The sequence below is a fragment of the Besnoitia besnoiti genome, chromosome I (assembly GCF_002563875.1).
Source record: "Besnoitia besnoiti strain Bb-Ger1 chromosome I, whole genome shotgun sequence".
In the NCBI taxonomy this organism is placed as follows: Eukaryota; Apicomplexa; class Conoidasida; order Eucoccidiorida; family Sarcocystidae; genus Besnoitia; species Besnoitia besnoiti.
The window spans coordinates 2,734,169-2,750,619 of record NC_042356.1 but is presented as its reverse complement, the minus strand read 5'-3'; the positions used below and the strand labels follow the sequence as shown (position 1 = coordinate 2,750,619).

The 16,451-nt window shown below is 58.7% G+C and overlaps 3 protein-coding genes across 3 annotated transcripts; 1 reads left to right on the top strand and 2 right to left on the bottom strand.

Moving 5' to 3' along the window:
• Positions 1–475: 475 nt before the first annotated feature.
• Positions 476–760, bottom strand: BESB_004090 (uncharacterized protein; the record flags this gene model as incomplete). The annotated part of the gene is made up of 1 exon (XM_029359164.1): positions 476–760. The coding sequence occupies one exon, from the start codon at positions 758–760 to the stop codon at positions 476–478; it is 285 nt and encodes a 94-aa protein (XP_029222077.1).
• Positions 761–5,382: 4,622 nt separating this feature from the next.
• BESB_004080 (uncharacterized protein) lies at positions 5,383–14,272 on the top strand (the record flags this gene model as incomplete). Its single annotated transcript, XM_029359163.1, has 9 exons — positions 5,383–7,173; positions 7,737–10,709; positions 11,264–11,390; positions 11,750–11,836; positions 12,195–12,278; positions 12,730–12,874; positions 13,076–13,131; positions 13,497–13,661; positions 14,106–14,272. 9 exons carry the CDS (start codon positions 5,383–5,385, stop codon positions 14,270–14,272), a joined length of 5,595 nt encoding a protein of 1,864 aa, XP_029222076.1.
• A 1,551-nt stretch (positions 14,273–15,823) lies between these two features.
• BESB_004070 (dynein light chain DLC) lies at positions 15,824–16,066 on the bottom strand (the record flags this gene model as incomplete). The annotated part of the gene is made up of 1 exon (XM_029359162.1): positions 15,824–16,066. One exon carries the CDS (start codon positions 16,064–16,066, stop codon positions 15,824–15,826), a length of 243 nt encoding a protein of 80 aa, XP_029222075.1.
• Positions 16,067–16,451: the final 385 nt, after the last annotated feature.

Here is a 16,451-nt window from a genome sequence, read left to right as displayed (position 1 = left end):
GAGTTCTGCCTCAAGCGCAATCAGACCATGCCAGCTTCAGAACGCGTCACACGGCATCCGAGCCCAAACGTCTACTGAGAACGTGTACTCCGCACCGGATGGACGGCGGGTGCAACGCAGTTTCCTCACATGCTTCGGACTTCGAAACCAGCCAAGCAGAAGACGAAACGATGATTGGCAAGAAGATACGTGTGTGTGACGGCGCACCCAGGAAACACTATGCCAGAGCAAGCACAACGCACACCTCATGCCGCGATGACCCCGATGCCACAAACGGGTCACGGAGCAGGTGACAGACAACAGCTCGGGGAAGCAGGCAAGAGAAGAGTTCTCCAGTAAAACCGAGTACTGGAACAAATCCTGTATTTACCACTGAAGTGAACCGATCAACTCGATGGGGCCGGGCGTAGGACGCTTTCGCCCCCCACCCAGGTACGCGGATGTCGCGTGATTTGAAAAACGGAGCTAACTGGACTCACGCGTGTCGAAGCAGCGCCACGGCACAATTGCACTCAATTCCCAGGCCGTGGACTGAGCTCTGGAAAGTGCAGACTGGATTTCGAAAGCCGCTTGTGCTCCTTTTCCGCTGCGTGAGACGGACGATGTGCTTGGGGTGCCCTGGCGTGCGGGGGGTGGCGCTCTTGCCCGGCACGCAAGTGGAGCTGCAGCGGCTTTGCGAGTCCGAGACGGTAGCTAAAATTGTCCGCGTGAAGAACTTAGCCTTCATCCCATATCTGGATGGGACGCTCTCCCTAATCATAGACGGACACAGAGAATCACTCGCGCGCGTCGGCGAAAAACCTCCGGCAAAGGCGAGCGGGGGGTTTCCAGAACACCGCGGAGTGACCCTAACCCTCTCCCTGGTGACCAACCGCGGTCTGTCGACGCCGCCGTCGTTCCGTCTCTAAAATCCACACAGAAGTGGGAACTGCATTTGCTGCAACAAATCGAACGGAGCTCCGCTGGAAACTGGCCAGGCCCCGCGGGAAAGACGATGGAGTGCTCGTTGCACGACGTCGCCAACGAGAGGCAGTGTGGCAATCGTGCGGGAGGGAGAGCCTGCAGAGATGCCAGTTGGGAGCTTGGAGAATGCGCCAGAAGCACGTCAAGAGCAGCAGTAACGGCGGCAGAATGGCGTCGATGCTTGCGAAGAAAAGTGGTGCTGTGCGGGAGGAAAAGATAGCGCAAAATTGCTCGGCAGAGCGCACCCGCAATTCGACCCACTTTCCCGGACTCTCAGATACATGGACGGCCAAGAGCGCGTGGGCGCGACAACACTCGGAGGGGAGTAATGCGGTCTGAACCGTAGCAATAGCTGGATGGGAAGTGCAGCCACCGGTGGTGGCCGGCAGAATGTGTTCGCACAGCGCAGACTACAAAATGATCACTGGAAGGCTTCAACGGCCGCGCAAACGGTTTCGCCGCAGGGAACGACGTGAGAGCAGAGCGGCCCCCTGTTTCGCAGCGGGGTGGCTGCGGCGTTCCGATCCTCAGAAATATGGTCAGCAAACCGCCAGATTTACGACGCCACGTGCGTCACCAAACTCTAGCTCGCCGTCGCCATGCCGCCCGGGCAGACCCGGGTACCCGTCCACGTCCAATCGTCATGATCGCGCCCACCCCCCGTCGCCATTAGCAACCGCACACTGTGTCCTGGGAATACAATTCGAGCCCCCGCTCCACACGAGGCAGGTGAGAGGGTTTGCAAATGGAAGGATGAGGATGAACAGGTTCGCGCGAGGACAGGAGAAATCAGGACGTTCCACGCCAAAAGCCTGCACGGGTTCCCTTCTTGGCTTGGATTCGGTAGCTCCGTGGAAGAGCATTGTCCTCGAAATGACCGAGACTGCTCCTTCCCCTGGGAAACCACTACAGTGTGTAGGGCACCATCGCAACAGCTGTTCGTGGGTGAGACGTGCCTATCGCCGCCGCCCCGCCACGGTAGTCGTCTCTGAGGAAAGACTGCTCTGCATGCAACCGCGAACGAGTAGACTACAAGCACCTCTGCTGTCGGGAAGGGGGGGTTGGGAGCCCTATCACTGGGCGACGGAGACGCGACAGGATACACCGAGTGTTCATGCGCAGGGGGCTCCACGCACCACCGGCTGACTGCACAATATGAGGCGAGGGCAATCCCCTCAACCCTCACACGTCACTGACAACGCGCTTGCAAGATCGTGCATGTAATGAGAAAGGCCTCTTTTCGGGACAAAGAACCACTCTGGCGAAAATAGCTCTCCGGATGCACAACAGAGATGTCGCTTTTTGGCAGAGTGGACTCATTGCTTGGCAGTGTCCACTCTTGGTGCGAGACTTGCTGCCATTCTCGCGCGTCCTTATGGGCGGCTTCTCGCGGGTGCAACTGCTGAGCGCATCATTGATAAGCAAATCCCCGAAAAAGTCATATGGCGACTATTCTGCGGCTGGAATATGTCACTGCCCTTCTTGGAGAGGGCGCAACTGCAATGACGCGGCCGGTGCGGCTTATTTTGATATGTGTTCTGCTCCGGCTGTCGACTCGAACCCGGGGAAGCTCTGATGTCTCCCACGGTCTTCATGCGCTGCTCGGGCACTCCAGCAGTTCCAGAACTCCTTCACTGGGATACAGCTCCCCGAAAGGAGAAGTGATCAACCAGTACCATTTAGCTGTTTGCTCAATCCCAGCATACATCTCTATTGGCGTGCCCTCCGCTTCAAAGTCCGACCCGCAGACCCCTGGAGCGCATCCGTTTCTGCGCCGTATCCCGTATACATATTCCACGCCGTTACAGTTGTGGATGCTCACTGTGGCATACAAGCCGGCAGGCGCCTAGTCGTTGTCGTATTTTGCGCAACCGCTAGTTTTATTCCGAGTCGGGCAGGTCGCGCTGGGGCGACCATGCGCACACAGCAAAGAGTCAAAGGCGTCCCGCCAGTGTTGTAATATCTACAATATCAGCGCATCTGTATTCAATGGTCGCGGAGATAGGGGCAAACCCCAGGAACAAGCGCTGCCAATGTGCAACGCAGTCACGCCGGATGAACAGTTGCTCCACATATCCCTGCGTTGCGCTACGGTGACTAAGTGTCTGCAGTCTGTCTCAATCTGTACTGCCACCCGAAAGCGCATCTGCATTACGCAGTTCACGCTGGGTGAAAGCGAAAGGCGGTATGCGGTCGCTCTGTCACCGAGTAGAGGCTACAACACCGCGCACTCTCACGCCCATGAAAACCAGTGGCGCCACAACCCCTGTTTCCGTCGTTTCCCCGAGCCGAAGACTTTTGCTTTCGGTGCAACACAGACGAGAACGGCTGAGCTCTGCCCCCGAGCGGTAGCGTCCATCACGACGAGTCCTTCAGTTGCCGAAAGAATGTCGAGAGAACAACACCAATGACAAGCAGATATTTTGCTGTGCCGCGGCAGCCTGCTTCTCTTGTGGAAGATATTTGCATGCAGCTTGCTGCTTCGCAGGCGGAACCTTCTATTAAGTATTGGAGCACTGCGGTGCCCTGGGCCCCGGTAGAGTCGGGTGCTGTTTCTCGCTGTGAAATAGTGCCCGTTGCCTTCAAGTCGACCCCAGCATCTCGCAGTTCAGCCACAATAGACCCGCGAACTCAGTACCCTTTCTTCGTGTCTCTCCTGAGCAGTGCAACTTCTACCGGTCGTCACGAGACGGCCACTTTTCTACTGGAAGTTTGGGGTCGAATTACCACACTCATGGCTACCTACGCTCTGCGTGCATCGCTGCGCCCAAACACAGTTTGCTGCCGCACCGCTTGAATCACGAATTCATTTTGAGAGCTGAAGAGGCAGTTTTCAGCGGCCCTTGTAATGACATTTTATTTATGGCGAAACTGTCTGGTCAGTGGAGCCCCCAGATGCGGTGTTTGATTGTCCATCCTCCTCCTCCTCCGCGAGAGGCCTCTCCAGCTGCGTGATGTTACAACGAGCAGAAACAGCACTCCCTGTGACTCAGCAAGTTTCCTCCGACGTGATGCGGCTTGTGTCCTTCCGTCACCGCTACATCCACGTTGTTTGTCTTCTCGGCAGTAGGCCATGTGTGGAGCTGGAACCTCTACACTAGCGAAAAAACCATCCTTGATCTTGACTCGACACACCACCGTCGCTGCGTGGCGAGTGAACACTGCTCCGAGCGTAGTTCTGTCTTCTGCTTTTGGGCTCTGAATTACATCTTGCCTCGAGCCCACGCACGCATGCCACAGAAAATCGCTCGCTAGGAAAAATATTACACTAGTTAGCTATCCCGTGAGGTCTTCCTCGGCTGCGAAGATTCACGGCGCATTTCTGTGGCGGTGCATGCAGCTCGTGGACGCGGGCTTGCATCGACTTCGACCATCAGTCTGGAGACCGTCGCTGAAACTATCGATCGTTTTTCGCGCAAAAGATATTTTAGGTCACGCCCGTTCTCCGCTCATTTGGTTACTTCTCTTTCCTGTGCTGAGTACGCACCGGTCTGTGTTCCGGTACCTTCGTTTCTCGGCCTCGCAGCCGCTTGCGTAGGGCCTGCTAGCGTTCTTTTGACGCCCATGCCAGTTTCCCTTCGTACCGGGGCGACTTCGTCGCCTCCTCAGTTGGCGTGACGCGCTTCCGTGTTTTCGCCAGCGTAACAGGGCCTTCATCCGTTCTCCGGAATGTGATTCCTGGCTTCTCCCGTCGAGCACCGCTGCCTGCTCCCCTCCGACTGGACGGCTTTTTTTAAAGGCATATCAGTTCTGCCACCGCGTTCGTACGCGCATGCCCCTTGTGACGTCTATGAGATTTGGATGCAGACTGTCTTGCATTTTGCGACCAAACAACGAGCCACTGCCGCCACCGGCCGATGCCCAATTGTACGGCTGCGTCACCTGCAGGAGCGGTCGCGATTTGTAAGCCTTTGTTCCGCATTTTTCACTCAGTTGCCAACGCGCCGTTGCCTCGTGTCCCGAGTGTCATCCTGGAGCGCTGGAGGTCTCTCACCCAGTGTCTTATGCATCGTGTCCGGGCTGTGGCTGGTCGACGTTCACCCAGTACTACGAGGTCTCTTTCAAGCGGAGAGAGGTGGCACAACGGGTTCAGCGATAATGGTGATCAACGGGAACGGCAAAAAATCTGACCGCGAGGCCTTGCTCTGCTCAACTGCCCTTGGTGTACCCTGGAGATTCTCGTCTAATCGGCGTCACGCTAGCCGCCAGACTCTTGACCAAGTTATTTCGCCCTCATTTGTCCGGGGGCGCCCTTCCTTCCTCCCGTAGATCATATTCGTCGGGAGTCTGAGAGGAGGTCTGTCTTCGCGCGAAATGTCTCCCTTTTTTGAGGCGTTTTCTGCTCAACTCGGTCGCGGCGCTGCTGAAGCCTCGCGGGCGCACTCTCATCCAATGTATAGTAAATAACCAACGGCGGAGATGTTGCGTGGCGACGCTTCTCCTGGGCGGCGCACGGTTCCTGAACGTGGATGCTCCTCACGTAGCACTTCGCCGCAGGCAGGAATATATGCCGCGGCAGAAGATCCATCGAGGTTTCCAGGGGATGAATTTCCCTGTAGCGCACAGGCAGACGATGGGGGGGTGGCGTGCGTGAGCGAGGTCCCCGGGCCAGGCAGTGCGGAGACGCCCGTCCTGCGCGCCGCCGAAAGAAACTCATACACAGGAGTGGAGTCGCCGCCCTTCAATCCTCAGGAATCGCATCTCAGCGCTTCAGCTTCTCTGAGGGACGAAAAGGATACGACTAGCCACAAATCGGCAGGCATTCTTCTGAGGAAAAACGACAACGCAAATGAAGGGGCTCTTCTGAGCTCCGATGGCCTAGAAGCGCTGGACGCCTTCGCGTCCAGCGCCGCGGGCGGAAGCCACGAGCCTCTCTCTTCGCAGCGTAGTGTAGCGGAAATAAGGAAGGAAATAGAACAACGGCTGACTTTGCGCGGAGTTACCGCCAATACCGACGCAACGCGCCCAGCTTTTCGCTGCCCCCGAGGCCCGGCGCCTCCACCGGCAGGAGGCGAGCAATCCAGCACGGGTGAAGCCCTTGCCGCGCCTGTGCTTTCGCTCGAGAATGAGACGCAAGATGAGGCGGCGCGGCCGCCGCATGTAGCAGGCGCTTTAAAACGCCGTGGTTTGTTCTCTGTCTTGTCGAAGAGAACGAGGGAAATCGGCACGGAGACCGAGGCGGACGAGGGCACCGCGGAGGCCGGCACTGGGGGAGCGCTGAAAGCGGTCAGCAGCGGCGAAGCGTATCCGTGGCTCTCGGAAGAGTCGCGAGCGAATTCAAGCCACAGCAGCGTATGGCTCCGCCTTCGGCCGCGTGCGCGTACGCCATCCCCCATGCACGGAGTTCACAGGTCGGATTCTCCTCGCCTGAAGGGGCCGCCGCAGCCGGAGCTCGAGTGTCGGGAGGGTCGTCTTACGGATGCCACGGCGTCGCCTCTGAGGCGCTGGGGGAAAGGAAAACCGGACGCGTGCTGGATTCTTGCGGAGGGTCCGCGCAAGGCGTCGGATGCCGCGTCTGAGAGCGTGGACAGCGTGAGGTCGGGCGTGGCTGTGCTGCGCCCCGCTCCGGTCAAGTTGGTCGCGAGCGCGGTCCCGGCCCGCGAGGCTTTCTCCGCGGCCTCCTTCGCGACCTCGTCAGGCTCCGAGGACCCGTCGTTCTACAGAAAGTGGGGAGAAGAGGCGTTGGCGGACGGGCTACGCGACGACTCCTCTCTGGGCTCGCTGCGGGCGGCGTCTTCGCTAGATGTGCGGTCGCTGTCCTCGAGGCTGGCGGTCGTCCGGCGAATCGAAAACACCGGCTGGGTGCGGCGCCTCAGGTATCAAGAGAGTCAAGCGTCCAGGGGGCATGTCCAGGGGCGGAAGATGCCTGTGGTTCCCGCGGAGACGCGCAGCGCCACTTGGTTGGAGGAGGGCGACGACGACGCATACGAGCTGGAGGAACGAGAGCGAGAAGAAGCAGCGAGGCGCCAGCGGCAGGTGACAGGCGACATACGGAGACCGCCGCACCGCGTTGTTTCGTCGGCCTACACGCAGCAGCAGAAGGGCCGGAAACTCCTGGGACCCCCGCAGACTCCCAAAAAGGTCAAACCGGTCTACGGCCGTCAGATCTTCCCTTCGCCTCCAATGAGCGTCAGCTTAAGGGCACTCTCACCGCTCAACCCTTTCCGAAGGCAACCCGCATCCGCGGAACTCCCGATCTACCGGCGTCAGGTGAGAGAGGTGAACTTTGACGAGGCAGCAGGAAGCGAGGAAATCCACTCAGTTCCACATAGGGGGGGACAGCATGCCCGAAATATTCGCGACTCAGCCGCAGCCCTTTACATGGGTTGGGAAGTGTTCGGCTGGCGTTTGATCGTGCTCAGAGTCCTTCGTTACAGTTGGCGAGAGGCAGAGGGGACGCGGTCGCGTTCAACCTGAAGGAGGCTCCACATTCCGAGAGAAGCCACGAGCGGCCTGCCCTATAAGTTTCTTTTTCTACATGCCTCTTGTGGACTAGCATCCTGCCAGAGGTTTGAACGAAGCGCAGCGCTTCGGCAAGGCTCATTCCTCTCCTACCCTTCAAAGAGGGGATATTGCAGACTCCGTTTCAGAACTTGGTGGCGTATGTTGCCTTGGGGGGGGGGCGGGGGGGGGGGGGAGGGAAGGAGAGAATTGCAAGATTTCCAATTCTCTCAAATGTTCATGTGTTGGATGTTTTGTGCGAGAGGTCCTGACTTCGGAGAAGAGGCTTGCGAATTTTCGCCACTTGTGTATACACGGCTTTTTCTTTTCAGACCTTCCAGTCCGATGCAGCGCGCAGGAGATTCGCGAGGAACGCGATGGCCTTGGCGGCTGCGACGGACTCTTCAAGCCCCGACGCCACGTCGGCGGACGAGTACGAGGAAGTGAGCTGCTCAGATGAGGAGTCGAAGCACCGGAATTTCTGCACGTCTGCCAGGTGGCGAGCTGACTCGCAAGAGTACGCAGTGTCATCGGTGGCTGGGGGCAAGCGGCGGCGGTCTCCGCGAGGCTCGTCCGCGTCGCTGAAGGATGTACCGGATGTGGCGACTCCACTAAGCGCTGTGATAACTTTCACGTCGAGCGGGAAGACTACGCCGGAGGAGTCCTGTCTCCGCCCCTGCGAGACTCAAGAGTCAGGCTCTGCTTCGATGCCTTTGAGGTCGGAGGACGGGGCGAAGCAGGCAGATGGAGAGGCCTGCGCGTCTCAGCCGAGTATTATTCGCAAGGAGCGGGAGCAAGCGACCTTCCCGTCGTCTCCGCTTTCTCAACCCGCGCCCAGTTTCAAGCGAAAGAAGAGGGTGCTGCGCGTCAAGGTGTATACGGGGGAACAAGAAAAGCTGCGCAGGGAGAGGCGGCGGAGGCGCGAGGCCCGACGCTTGTTCCCAGATCGTGTTCCAGCCGTGCCCAGCAACTACCCGCTCGCCCGCGCGTTTCTTGAGGCTCTTCTCAGGGCGCGGGACTGTCTCTGTCTTCAGCATGAATGTCTGACGCACAGGAATGCAGCCGAAACGCGGGAGCTCATGGAGAGACATCTCATGCTTCAGCGCGGGTTCCCCGTAGCTGCCAGCTCCCACAGCGCTGACGGGGACAGTCCGCGTGAGGGTGCCTATATGGAGATTCAGCTTATGGAGGAAAACGACTACGATGTCCCCTTCTGCGTGGCGAATCCTAGGGAGAGGGAATTTGTGAGCCTTCTCAAGATGGTCGTGGGGGTCATGCACTGGCTATCCACGGCAGAGATGGAGCAGGAAGTTCAGCGTTGTTTGCGTGAAGCGGAAGAGCAAAGAAGAGTCGAGATGGCTGCCGCAGGCTGCCCAGCGGCGCAGCCAACGGACGGATCGCGAGGCCGCGAGTCGAACGACGCTGCCAGCGAAGCAGCTTGCGAGAAGCTACCAGAGCAGGCGCGCGACGACAGCGGCGAGAGACGCGAAGGCGGCAGCCAGACTCTCTTTCTCTTCTCAGCAGAGGAGAGAAAGGAATATGAGGAATCGTGCCGCGCTCGCCTGCAGCAGCAGCAAGGCAGACGCTCCGTGTGTGGAGACTCGTGGTCTCCCCCAGCCGACACGGCCTCGTGCTCGTCGTCGGCAGAAGACGCAGCGAATGCAAACGGCCTGTCCAGTACGCCGCTGTCGCCGACGCTCCTCCCTGGAGACCGTTCTCAAGGCGCGTCGCACCGCCGCATGCTTCGGGACTTGGGTCGGTTCGTCTCGAAAGCCCTCCGCCAGACAGGTCGGATGCTGTGGGGTACGCAGGGCTCACCGAGTCGAGGCGCGAAACAGCACGACTCCACGTTCGCCTCGACTGGGCTAGACTCAGCAGAGTCGCTGTCGGGCTCTCCAGGCTTCGGATCTGCTTCGCTAGACAGCGCCACGGGGCTACCTCGTTTCTCGAATGCGTTCCTGGGCGTCCCAAGCTCCGCACTGGGTGGCGAGCATGGTGCCCATCCATTTTTGGATGGCGTCGAGCTGAAGAAGGCGCAGAAAAGGGAACGGCGCGAGATGCGCAAGCTGATGCGGCTCTACGACGCTCTCCACGACGGTGAATTGGAGGAGGCAGAGGGTGAACCCGAACCCGAGCCCGAGGAGCTCGACGAAGAACTCCGTTTGGAGAACTGGCTCGGAAGTGCTGCCGGACGCCGCAGACGGCGGCGGCTCCTGCGGAAGAAACGACGTGAAGCCGCGGCTGCCGCTGCCGCCGCTCAGGCAGAGCTGGAGAGGCAGAAAGAGGAGGAAAACGCTCCGTGGAGCGGACTGCCTGTGATGGTGGGTGTGGGGATCGGAGACTTTGGCGACACGTTCATGCTGGCTGCCGCCGGAGAGGCGTGCGGCGGGGCGCAGGACCAACTCAAAGTGACAGGCTCTAGGGAGACCTCAGTCATCTTGGAGAGTGACGGGAGTGACTCCGAAGTGCAAAATGGAGACGTAGGGGACCCCGAGACGCTCCACGCGGACGTGTTAGCCGAGCTAGGCTGGGATTCAAGTCCCACAGAAAGAGCTGCTGCCAAGACCAGCAAGGCTGCGACGAGGCGGGGGCAAAAAGAGACAGAGGGCGCGCGGAGCAGGTGCGAAGAAGTGATCGACGAAGAGGGCGGCCCGCCAGCGGAGGCGAAGCCGGAGAAGGCGTGGCTCTACGACGAAGAGAGCGAAGATGGTCAAGATGTCGGGAGGGGCGCGCGAGAGGAGATCAAGAAACTTCTGAAGGAACAACGCGCCATGCTGCGCCTGCAGAGCAGACGGTTGAGGAGAATCGCCGTCGACGCTCCCCAAGAGGGCGGCGCCAAGGCAGGCGCACGAGTCGGGGGTCACTCGCGCTCAGAGCGCGGTTGTTCACCGGGGGCAGGGGATGACCTCGCCGATTCGAGAAGCGTGGAGCCTTCCGCCGAAGTGCCGGTGTGGAAGCGCGAAGCGGACGACGACCGCAGATCAGACAGGAGGGGAAGTCTCCTCGTGTACAGGGCCGCCTCTCCCCTGGAGCCCCTCATTCTGCTTCAAGAGGCGAATTTCTGGTTCAAAATGAAGGGTCTTGCAGACGAGGAGAGGGACTCAAAGAAGTCGTTCTTTGCGCGGCTGTTCAAAAACCCTCTGGGCCTGGGAAGTCAGGACCGCGATGCGCGAGCGCAAGAGAAAAGACGAAGAGAGGAGCAGCTCGCCGCCGCTGCCGCCTTAGCCGCAGCAGGTCTCCCGTTTCCCAAACAGGTCCTCCGGCTTCCGCCGCGTTTCTTCTTCGTCGGACGACCTGCCGCAGAGGTAAGCCTTGCGCGGACGACGCGCGAGACAGCCGACACGAGACGTGGGAGTGAGAGTATCGCAGCACCAAGAAGCTGTCCCGATCGCGACCTTGCAACTCGCGCTGCTGTTCCAAGTCTGGGCAGACTGACGGTTGAACCCCGTGATCTTGCGCGGCGCCTACTTGTCTGCTTTATGTGCGTCTCGCGCTCAGTTCGCCGGGGATGTGGCGCTCTCGAAACTGCTGTCTGCCAGCCTCGGGGCTCTGGACAGACATGCGGCACGGATAAGCTGATGAGAATCTGCGAATGTGCAGAGATGTGTCTGCTTGTGCGACGGTGACCCGCTCTGCTTGCGTCCGCGTTTCCGGAGGCTGCGCCTTTGGGCTGCGGCAAGTGGCTCCCGCGTGTAGCGCTTCTGTTCTTCGTGTGTGCCAGAGCTTATCTACGTCCTGCTCTCACGCAGCACTCCAATGAGCCGTTGGAATCCGCCGAGTGAGTGCATGCTGTTTTTCGTGCGGAAGGGTTTAGGGGTCTGGACGTGTTTCTGTGGTGTCGGGTCTCTCTGCTCGCCAGGTCATTCTTGTCGTCTCGTCTCTCTCTGTCCGCCGGCGGACCATGTTCAACTGCGAGCGGCTGGCGAATCTGCTGAGCTGCAAGGGCATCGTCTACTACCTCGTCGACGCCAACAATGACGGCGCAGGTGAGCTGTGAAGAGGAGTAACTTGAAGTGCGCTCGTGCGGAGCTTTCTGTCGGTCTCCTCTCTCAGGCAAAGCTCCTGGCACCGATGCGGTCTAAGGCGCGCCTGAGTCGAGCGCGCGGCAGCTCTGCAATCCTTTCTCAATGCAGTCGAGCTCACGTAAATGCCCCTCTCTCATATACACGTTTGGAGCTGCGATGCAGATGGCGTCCGCAGGCGAAGGATAGGCTAAATCGTCGCCCGCCTCTCTCTGCGCCACTTCTGGGCCGCCCACGAGCGGCTGACCTTCGGCGCGGGTTTCTGTCCGCGACCGGGGTTTTTCGCGATGCGGCTTCTCCGTTTCTCTCCTTGTCTCCCCCAGGTCACGAAGCGCCGAATGCGAGGCTGCTGCGACGCTGGAAGCGACAGCGGATCTTGCGCAGCGCCCCTCACACTCATCATCGCGGCAGTAAGTGCTTCTGTCTGTGGACCCCGAGAGATGCGCAGTCTGCGCGGCGCGTCCCCTGACCTCTCAAGGGAGGAGGTTAATGAGGTTTTCGCGGCCTTCTCTGCTATTCACTGGGTAGCACAGTGGCTTCCCCATTCGTCCTGTTCTCGGCAGTCTGCCGCGTCGACTTTTCGGAGTGGAGCCCTCGCGCGATGCTCTTCTTCTGTCGTGGAGTCGTCGCCAGCTCCCTTGGCTGCCGCGGAATGGTTCATCAGATCGCGTGCGCGTGTGGAGGCGCGTCCCGTCGTCCTTCAGTTTTGTCGACTAGCTGTTTTGATCGCAGTTTCCCGCGTCTCTGTCTTTTCGCCGGCCTCTCCAGTTCTCATTCCGCAGGTAGTCGTTGACGGCCAGTCCATCGGCACCTACAACGAAGTGCAGCAAATGGAAGACGACGGCGTCCTCGGTGAGAACAAGAAGACGCAGGGGCGCAGGTCGTCGCTGAGAATCAGCCTCCACTCAGACAGATCTGAATAGATGGCAGTGTTCTGACTGCGGCCGCCTGCAGAAAACTTGCTTTCGAGTTCCTGTGGCGCGATTGAGATGGACGAGGGGCTGCCGTCTGGCTGGCGCCTTGTTAGAGTGTGCGCTGGTGCGGAAATAAATGTGCAGATGCTCACGTAGCTGGATGGTCGCCTCGGGCACGAGGCGGTAACAGATAGCGCCGCAGGCAGCCACCTCGGAAATCGCTCTGGTTTTCAGTTCAGTGTTGGACGCGGGCGGAGTGCACGCCAGTCGTTTAGGAACCTGAGTGGCTGCCTGGCGGATAGCGGACCGCGGATCCCTTCTATTGCGTGTGTGTGTTTGTGCTCATTTTTCGTGTGTGTCTCCGGCGCGTGCGTGTCGTGTCTTTTCAGACCCCGTCTTCGCACGCGGCCGCTGTCCGACCTGTCTGCAAATGCGAGCCTTGGAAGATCGCCAGTGCGGATGGTGTCATACCCAGTTCCGGGAGCTTCTCTCCGTAAAAAGGCAGGATGAAGGGGAACTCAAGGAGATGTACAGGTGCGAACGAACAGAAAACAGTGGAAAGGTCTGAGCGGCGAATGTTTCAGCTGCATGGCGGCGGCGTCTCAGCCGTGGCGTGTCAAATGCATGTGGAGAAGTGGCGCACTGAGAGACTCTTTGCAGCCGGGCACGGGGCACTCTGTGGTCGCGTAGCGCCTCGTGGGCATCAGTGCTTTGCGTTGGCCTTGTTTGACGCAGGGGGCATCCGACGCGCGCCAGGCGTGTGCTGAACGAGGGCTTCGATCGAGCAACGAGTGAGTGAAGAAGGCAAGGCGTGAGGCTCGAGCCTCCTCCCTGAGGAGAAGCAGGTCGCGGTTGCCTGCGTGGGAAGGCATTCAGCTTTGCGAAATGTCTCAGTTTTCCCTCTCTCTGGCCTGCGCGCCTTTACGTATGCGGCCGCCACCGGAGCCTGCTCAGGTCGTCATCTGCCGGCGCTGCGCCGCAGTCTTTTTTCGGACTTGAGGACTCCGTGCTGCTGCGTCTCTCTCTGGCTCATCTCGCTTCTGGAGCGGCAGTCTATGTAGCCGAGCGTCAAGCACTGCTGGGTGCGTCGGTGCGTCTTTTGCGATCGCGTCATTTGCGTGTGGCGGGCGTGCGTTGTGTGGGTGTGGCTTCGCAGCCTGGGTGCTGTACCACAAGTTTTGTGCGCTGTGCGGAGCCGAACGACGCGCCGAGCAGCCGTGGTGTCCGCAGTGTCACATGACAACTCGCGACATCGCCTTGGCGAGGCTTCTTGGGATCGGCATCTATCGCGCGACAAAGTGCCCACAATGTGGCGAACAGGGTAAGGATGCTCTGGCAGTATTTCTTGTCGCTGTTGCGTTGAAGCGATGCAGAGGTCTCCGCGGCCCGGGCACGGTGCCTGGAACAAGCTGAGGCCATCCCTTCGGAGCGGATGAGAACATCTATTGTATATCAGTGCTTCTCCGTATTTGAGCATCTGGTTTGAAGTCTCTTTAGGTAGTGTACTCTTACTCCTCATCCGTATGCATATCCTAGGTTTCCACGTTATGCCAAGAAGGATACGGGCGTACCCTGATAATCTTTGTTGGCTTTGTCATCTGCTTATACGGCAAAACTCGCCGCTGGAGTCTTGGACATATCCTGGGGTCCTCATCTGTGACTATTGAGTGGCGTCGCCTGCATGAGGCGTTTACGAGGCGAGAGAACTGCATGTGAATTCTATCGGGTGCTGCAGCGCGTGTTTTCGTGTCCATTACCTTTCCAGCTAAAGATGTCATAGACAACGCGGAGCCGCTGTTCCCACCAGCAGATCCAAGGTCGAAGGCGCCGCCCTTGAATAGCTACCTCGTCAGCTCGGCCTCGCCGCTTTGCCTTTTGTGTGGTGCTCTTCTGACTTACTTCATGCCGATCGCATCCAAGACCAGGGAATAGCGAAGCGAGTGCGGGAACTCTTTCAGGAGACATGTAAAGAGGGCATCAAGCGAAGGGCTGTCAGCTCCGGAGGTTCTTGAAGATCCGTGCTTAGAGGCTGTTGACTTCAGTCCAAAGGCGCGCCCGGAGCTGCCCCGAGGCAACAGCTCTTGGAAGAGAGTGGGAGCGGTGCGGCCCGTGACTTCTAACTTCTTGGGGGGGAACGTTTCTCTCGAGCCTCCCAAAAAACGTGAGGAATCGGGGCATAGGTATGATTCAAAATGGACCCCGTTGTGCAACGGGGGTAGAGCTGAGAATCACGCCGGTAGACAGCAGGACTAACAGGACGCAAAGTACGAATTGGCACATACGAGAGGCACTTGTCGTTTGCTGGGGCGTTTGCGCAAGTAGCGATGCAACCGGCAGGCCTGGAGCACACGCACTTTGCCAAGCTAGGCAATTGCCGTCACCAGCCGCACGGTAGTTGTGCCGATGTCGCCGGCAGCCACGAGAAACCACGGGCACGCCTTGTGGGACGCGCTGAGCGTATGTGACGATGAGGCAAGGATTGGGACGTCCTGGCGTCGGGAAAAGCGGCGCTGTAACATAGCTGCTGTATTCGAAACTCCGAAAACCAGGGCAGCCTAAATGCTCCATCGGCTCCATCAGAGGTGTGGGAGAGGGAGCGAGCCAGTGGAGGCCCGCAAGCGGCCGTGAAGAGAATGCACATGGGCTCTGGTCTTGCCTTCGCTGCAGGCGACGTGCTGGTGAGGTTTTTCGTGTAACTGCGAAGTTTATGGCCGCTTTCGAAGATTTCCTACTGTGCGTGTGTGAACGCGTGCACGTCCCTATTCAGGATAAGGTGCCCTTTTTTTCAACAAGTGCAGTTTTCCATATCACGAGAGTCACAGTTCTGTATTCGTATGAGTGAGGTTTGACTCATCTTCTTGGCAAGTGGTTCACATGTGAAACTCAGGTTTATCCTTCGGCTGCTGCGCCCGTATGCGATCCCCAGCCTGATGGAGACGCCTGCTGAGTCAACCAGGTAGTGTCTGAGGCAGTGCAACTATATACATCACCTCACTTTGTATGGAGCACAACCGGCGCTGCTTCATGTTGCTAGCCCAGCAGCCAGGTTGAGAGATGAGCGAGCACCTGGGCATTGGCCCGATATATGACGATCATTTGCGAGTTACGTATGTCGACAGAGGAGAGAGTTACCGTGGTTTTTGTTCCTGGCTATCTCGAACAGCCGAAGACGACGCAAGAGAAATGGAACTGGTACGTAGCGAACGCGGACAGCAGGAGTGGAGTTTGGCGCAGCGTATCTCACCGATGAGAGCGACGAGAGGCATCGACATACCGGACCAGTCGGGTAGCCAGGTTGACGTGGGTAGATTTAAGGAAACAATGACTTTATTCTTGTCATTCGACCACTAGACTGGCTTTCTCTGTACCTCAGTGCGTACCTGCTCCGAAACGCCCCTGCCCACATAGAGGGGATACGAAGCGTAATTTAAAGGGGCGGGGGTTTAAGGGCAGCCACGCGACGCGCAGAGGTCCGCTTATTTTTTACGCGCATCGCCACAAAAGGACGGAAAGCTGCCCAACGCTGAAATAGATGTAGCGCTTGCTTTCGTATGTGACTTTCGATCCGAAGTACCGCCCGACAATGCAGTTCCATGTTGGCTGGTGCTTCGAATCGAAGAACTGCTTGATGTGGTCTGCGATGTCCCGGACGTTCTTGAACATCTCCACAGCCTGAAAACGAAGCGCCGCCCCAAGCCAGAAAGACATTCGAGACGCCTGGGGCATTGTGCGCAACTTGTTTCACATCCTCAAAGGCAAAACGTGCCCGAAGGGGGAAGGCTCTCACTGGGATTTGTAGATGCCCCAGTTTCACATGCAGATCAAGCTTAACGTTTGCCGCCCTTACAGCAAAAAACTGCAGATGGCCTGACACTCTCTCTTGGCGTTCGGTGTTCAAGAAATGAGGAGGCACTCCTCCGACGTTTTGGTGGTTTGCGCCGAATGTGGTGTTCAGTCAGGCAGTGATCGTGATGATGATGCACGTTGCCACACTGTTCCCTTCTGATACTCGCGTGTGGCTTCTGAGGACAAGGTGAGGTTCCAGAAGCTCGGCTGCATGGAGTAGGCGGGCTTCGTCCTCCCAATCTCACGCTAGCGTTGACAACTCGCA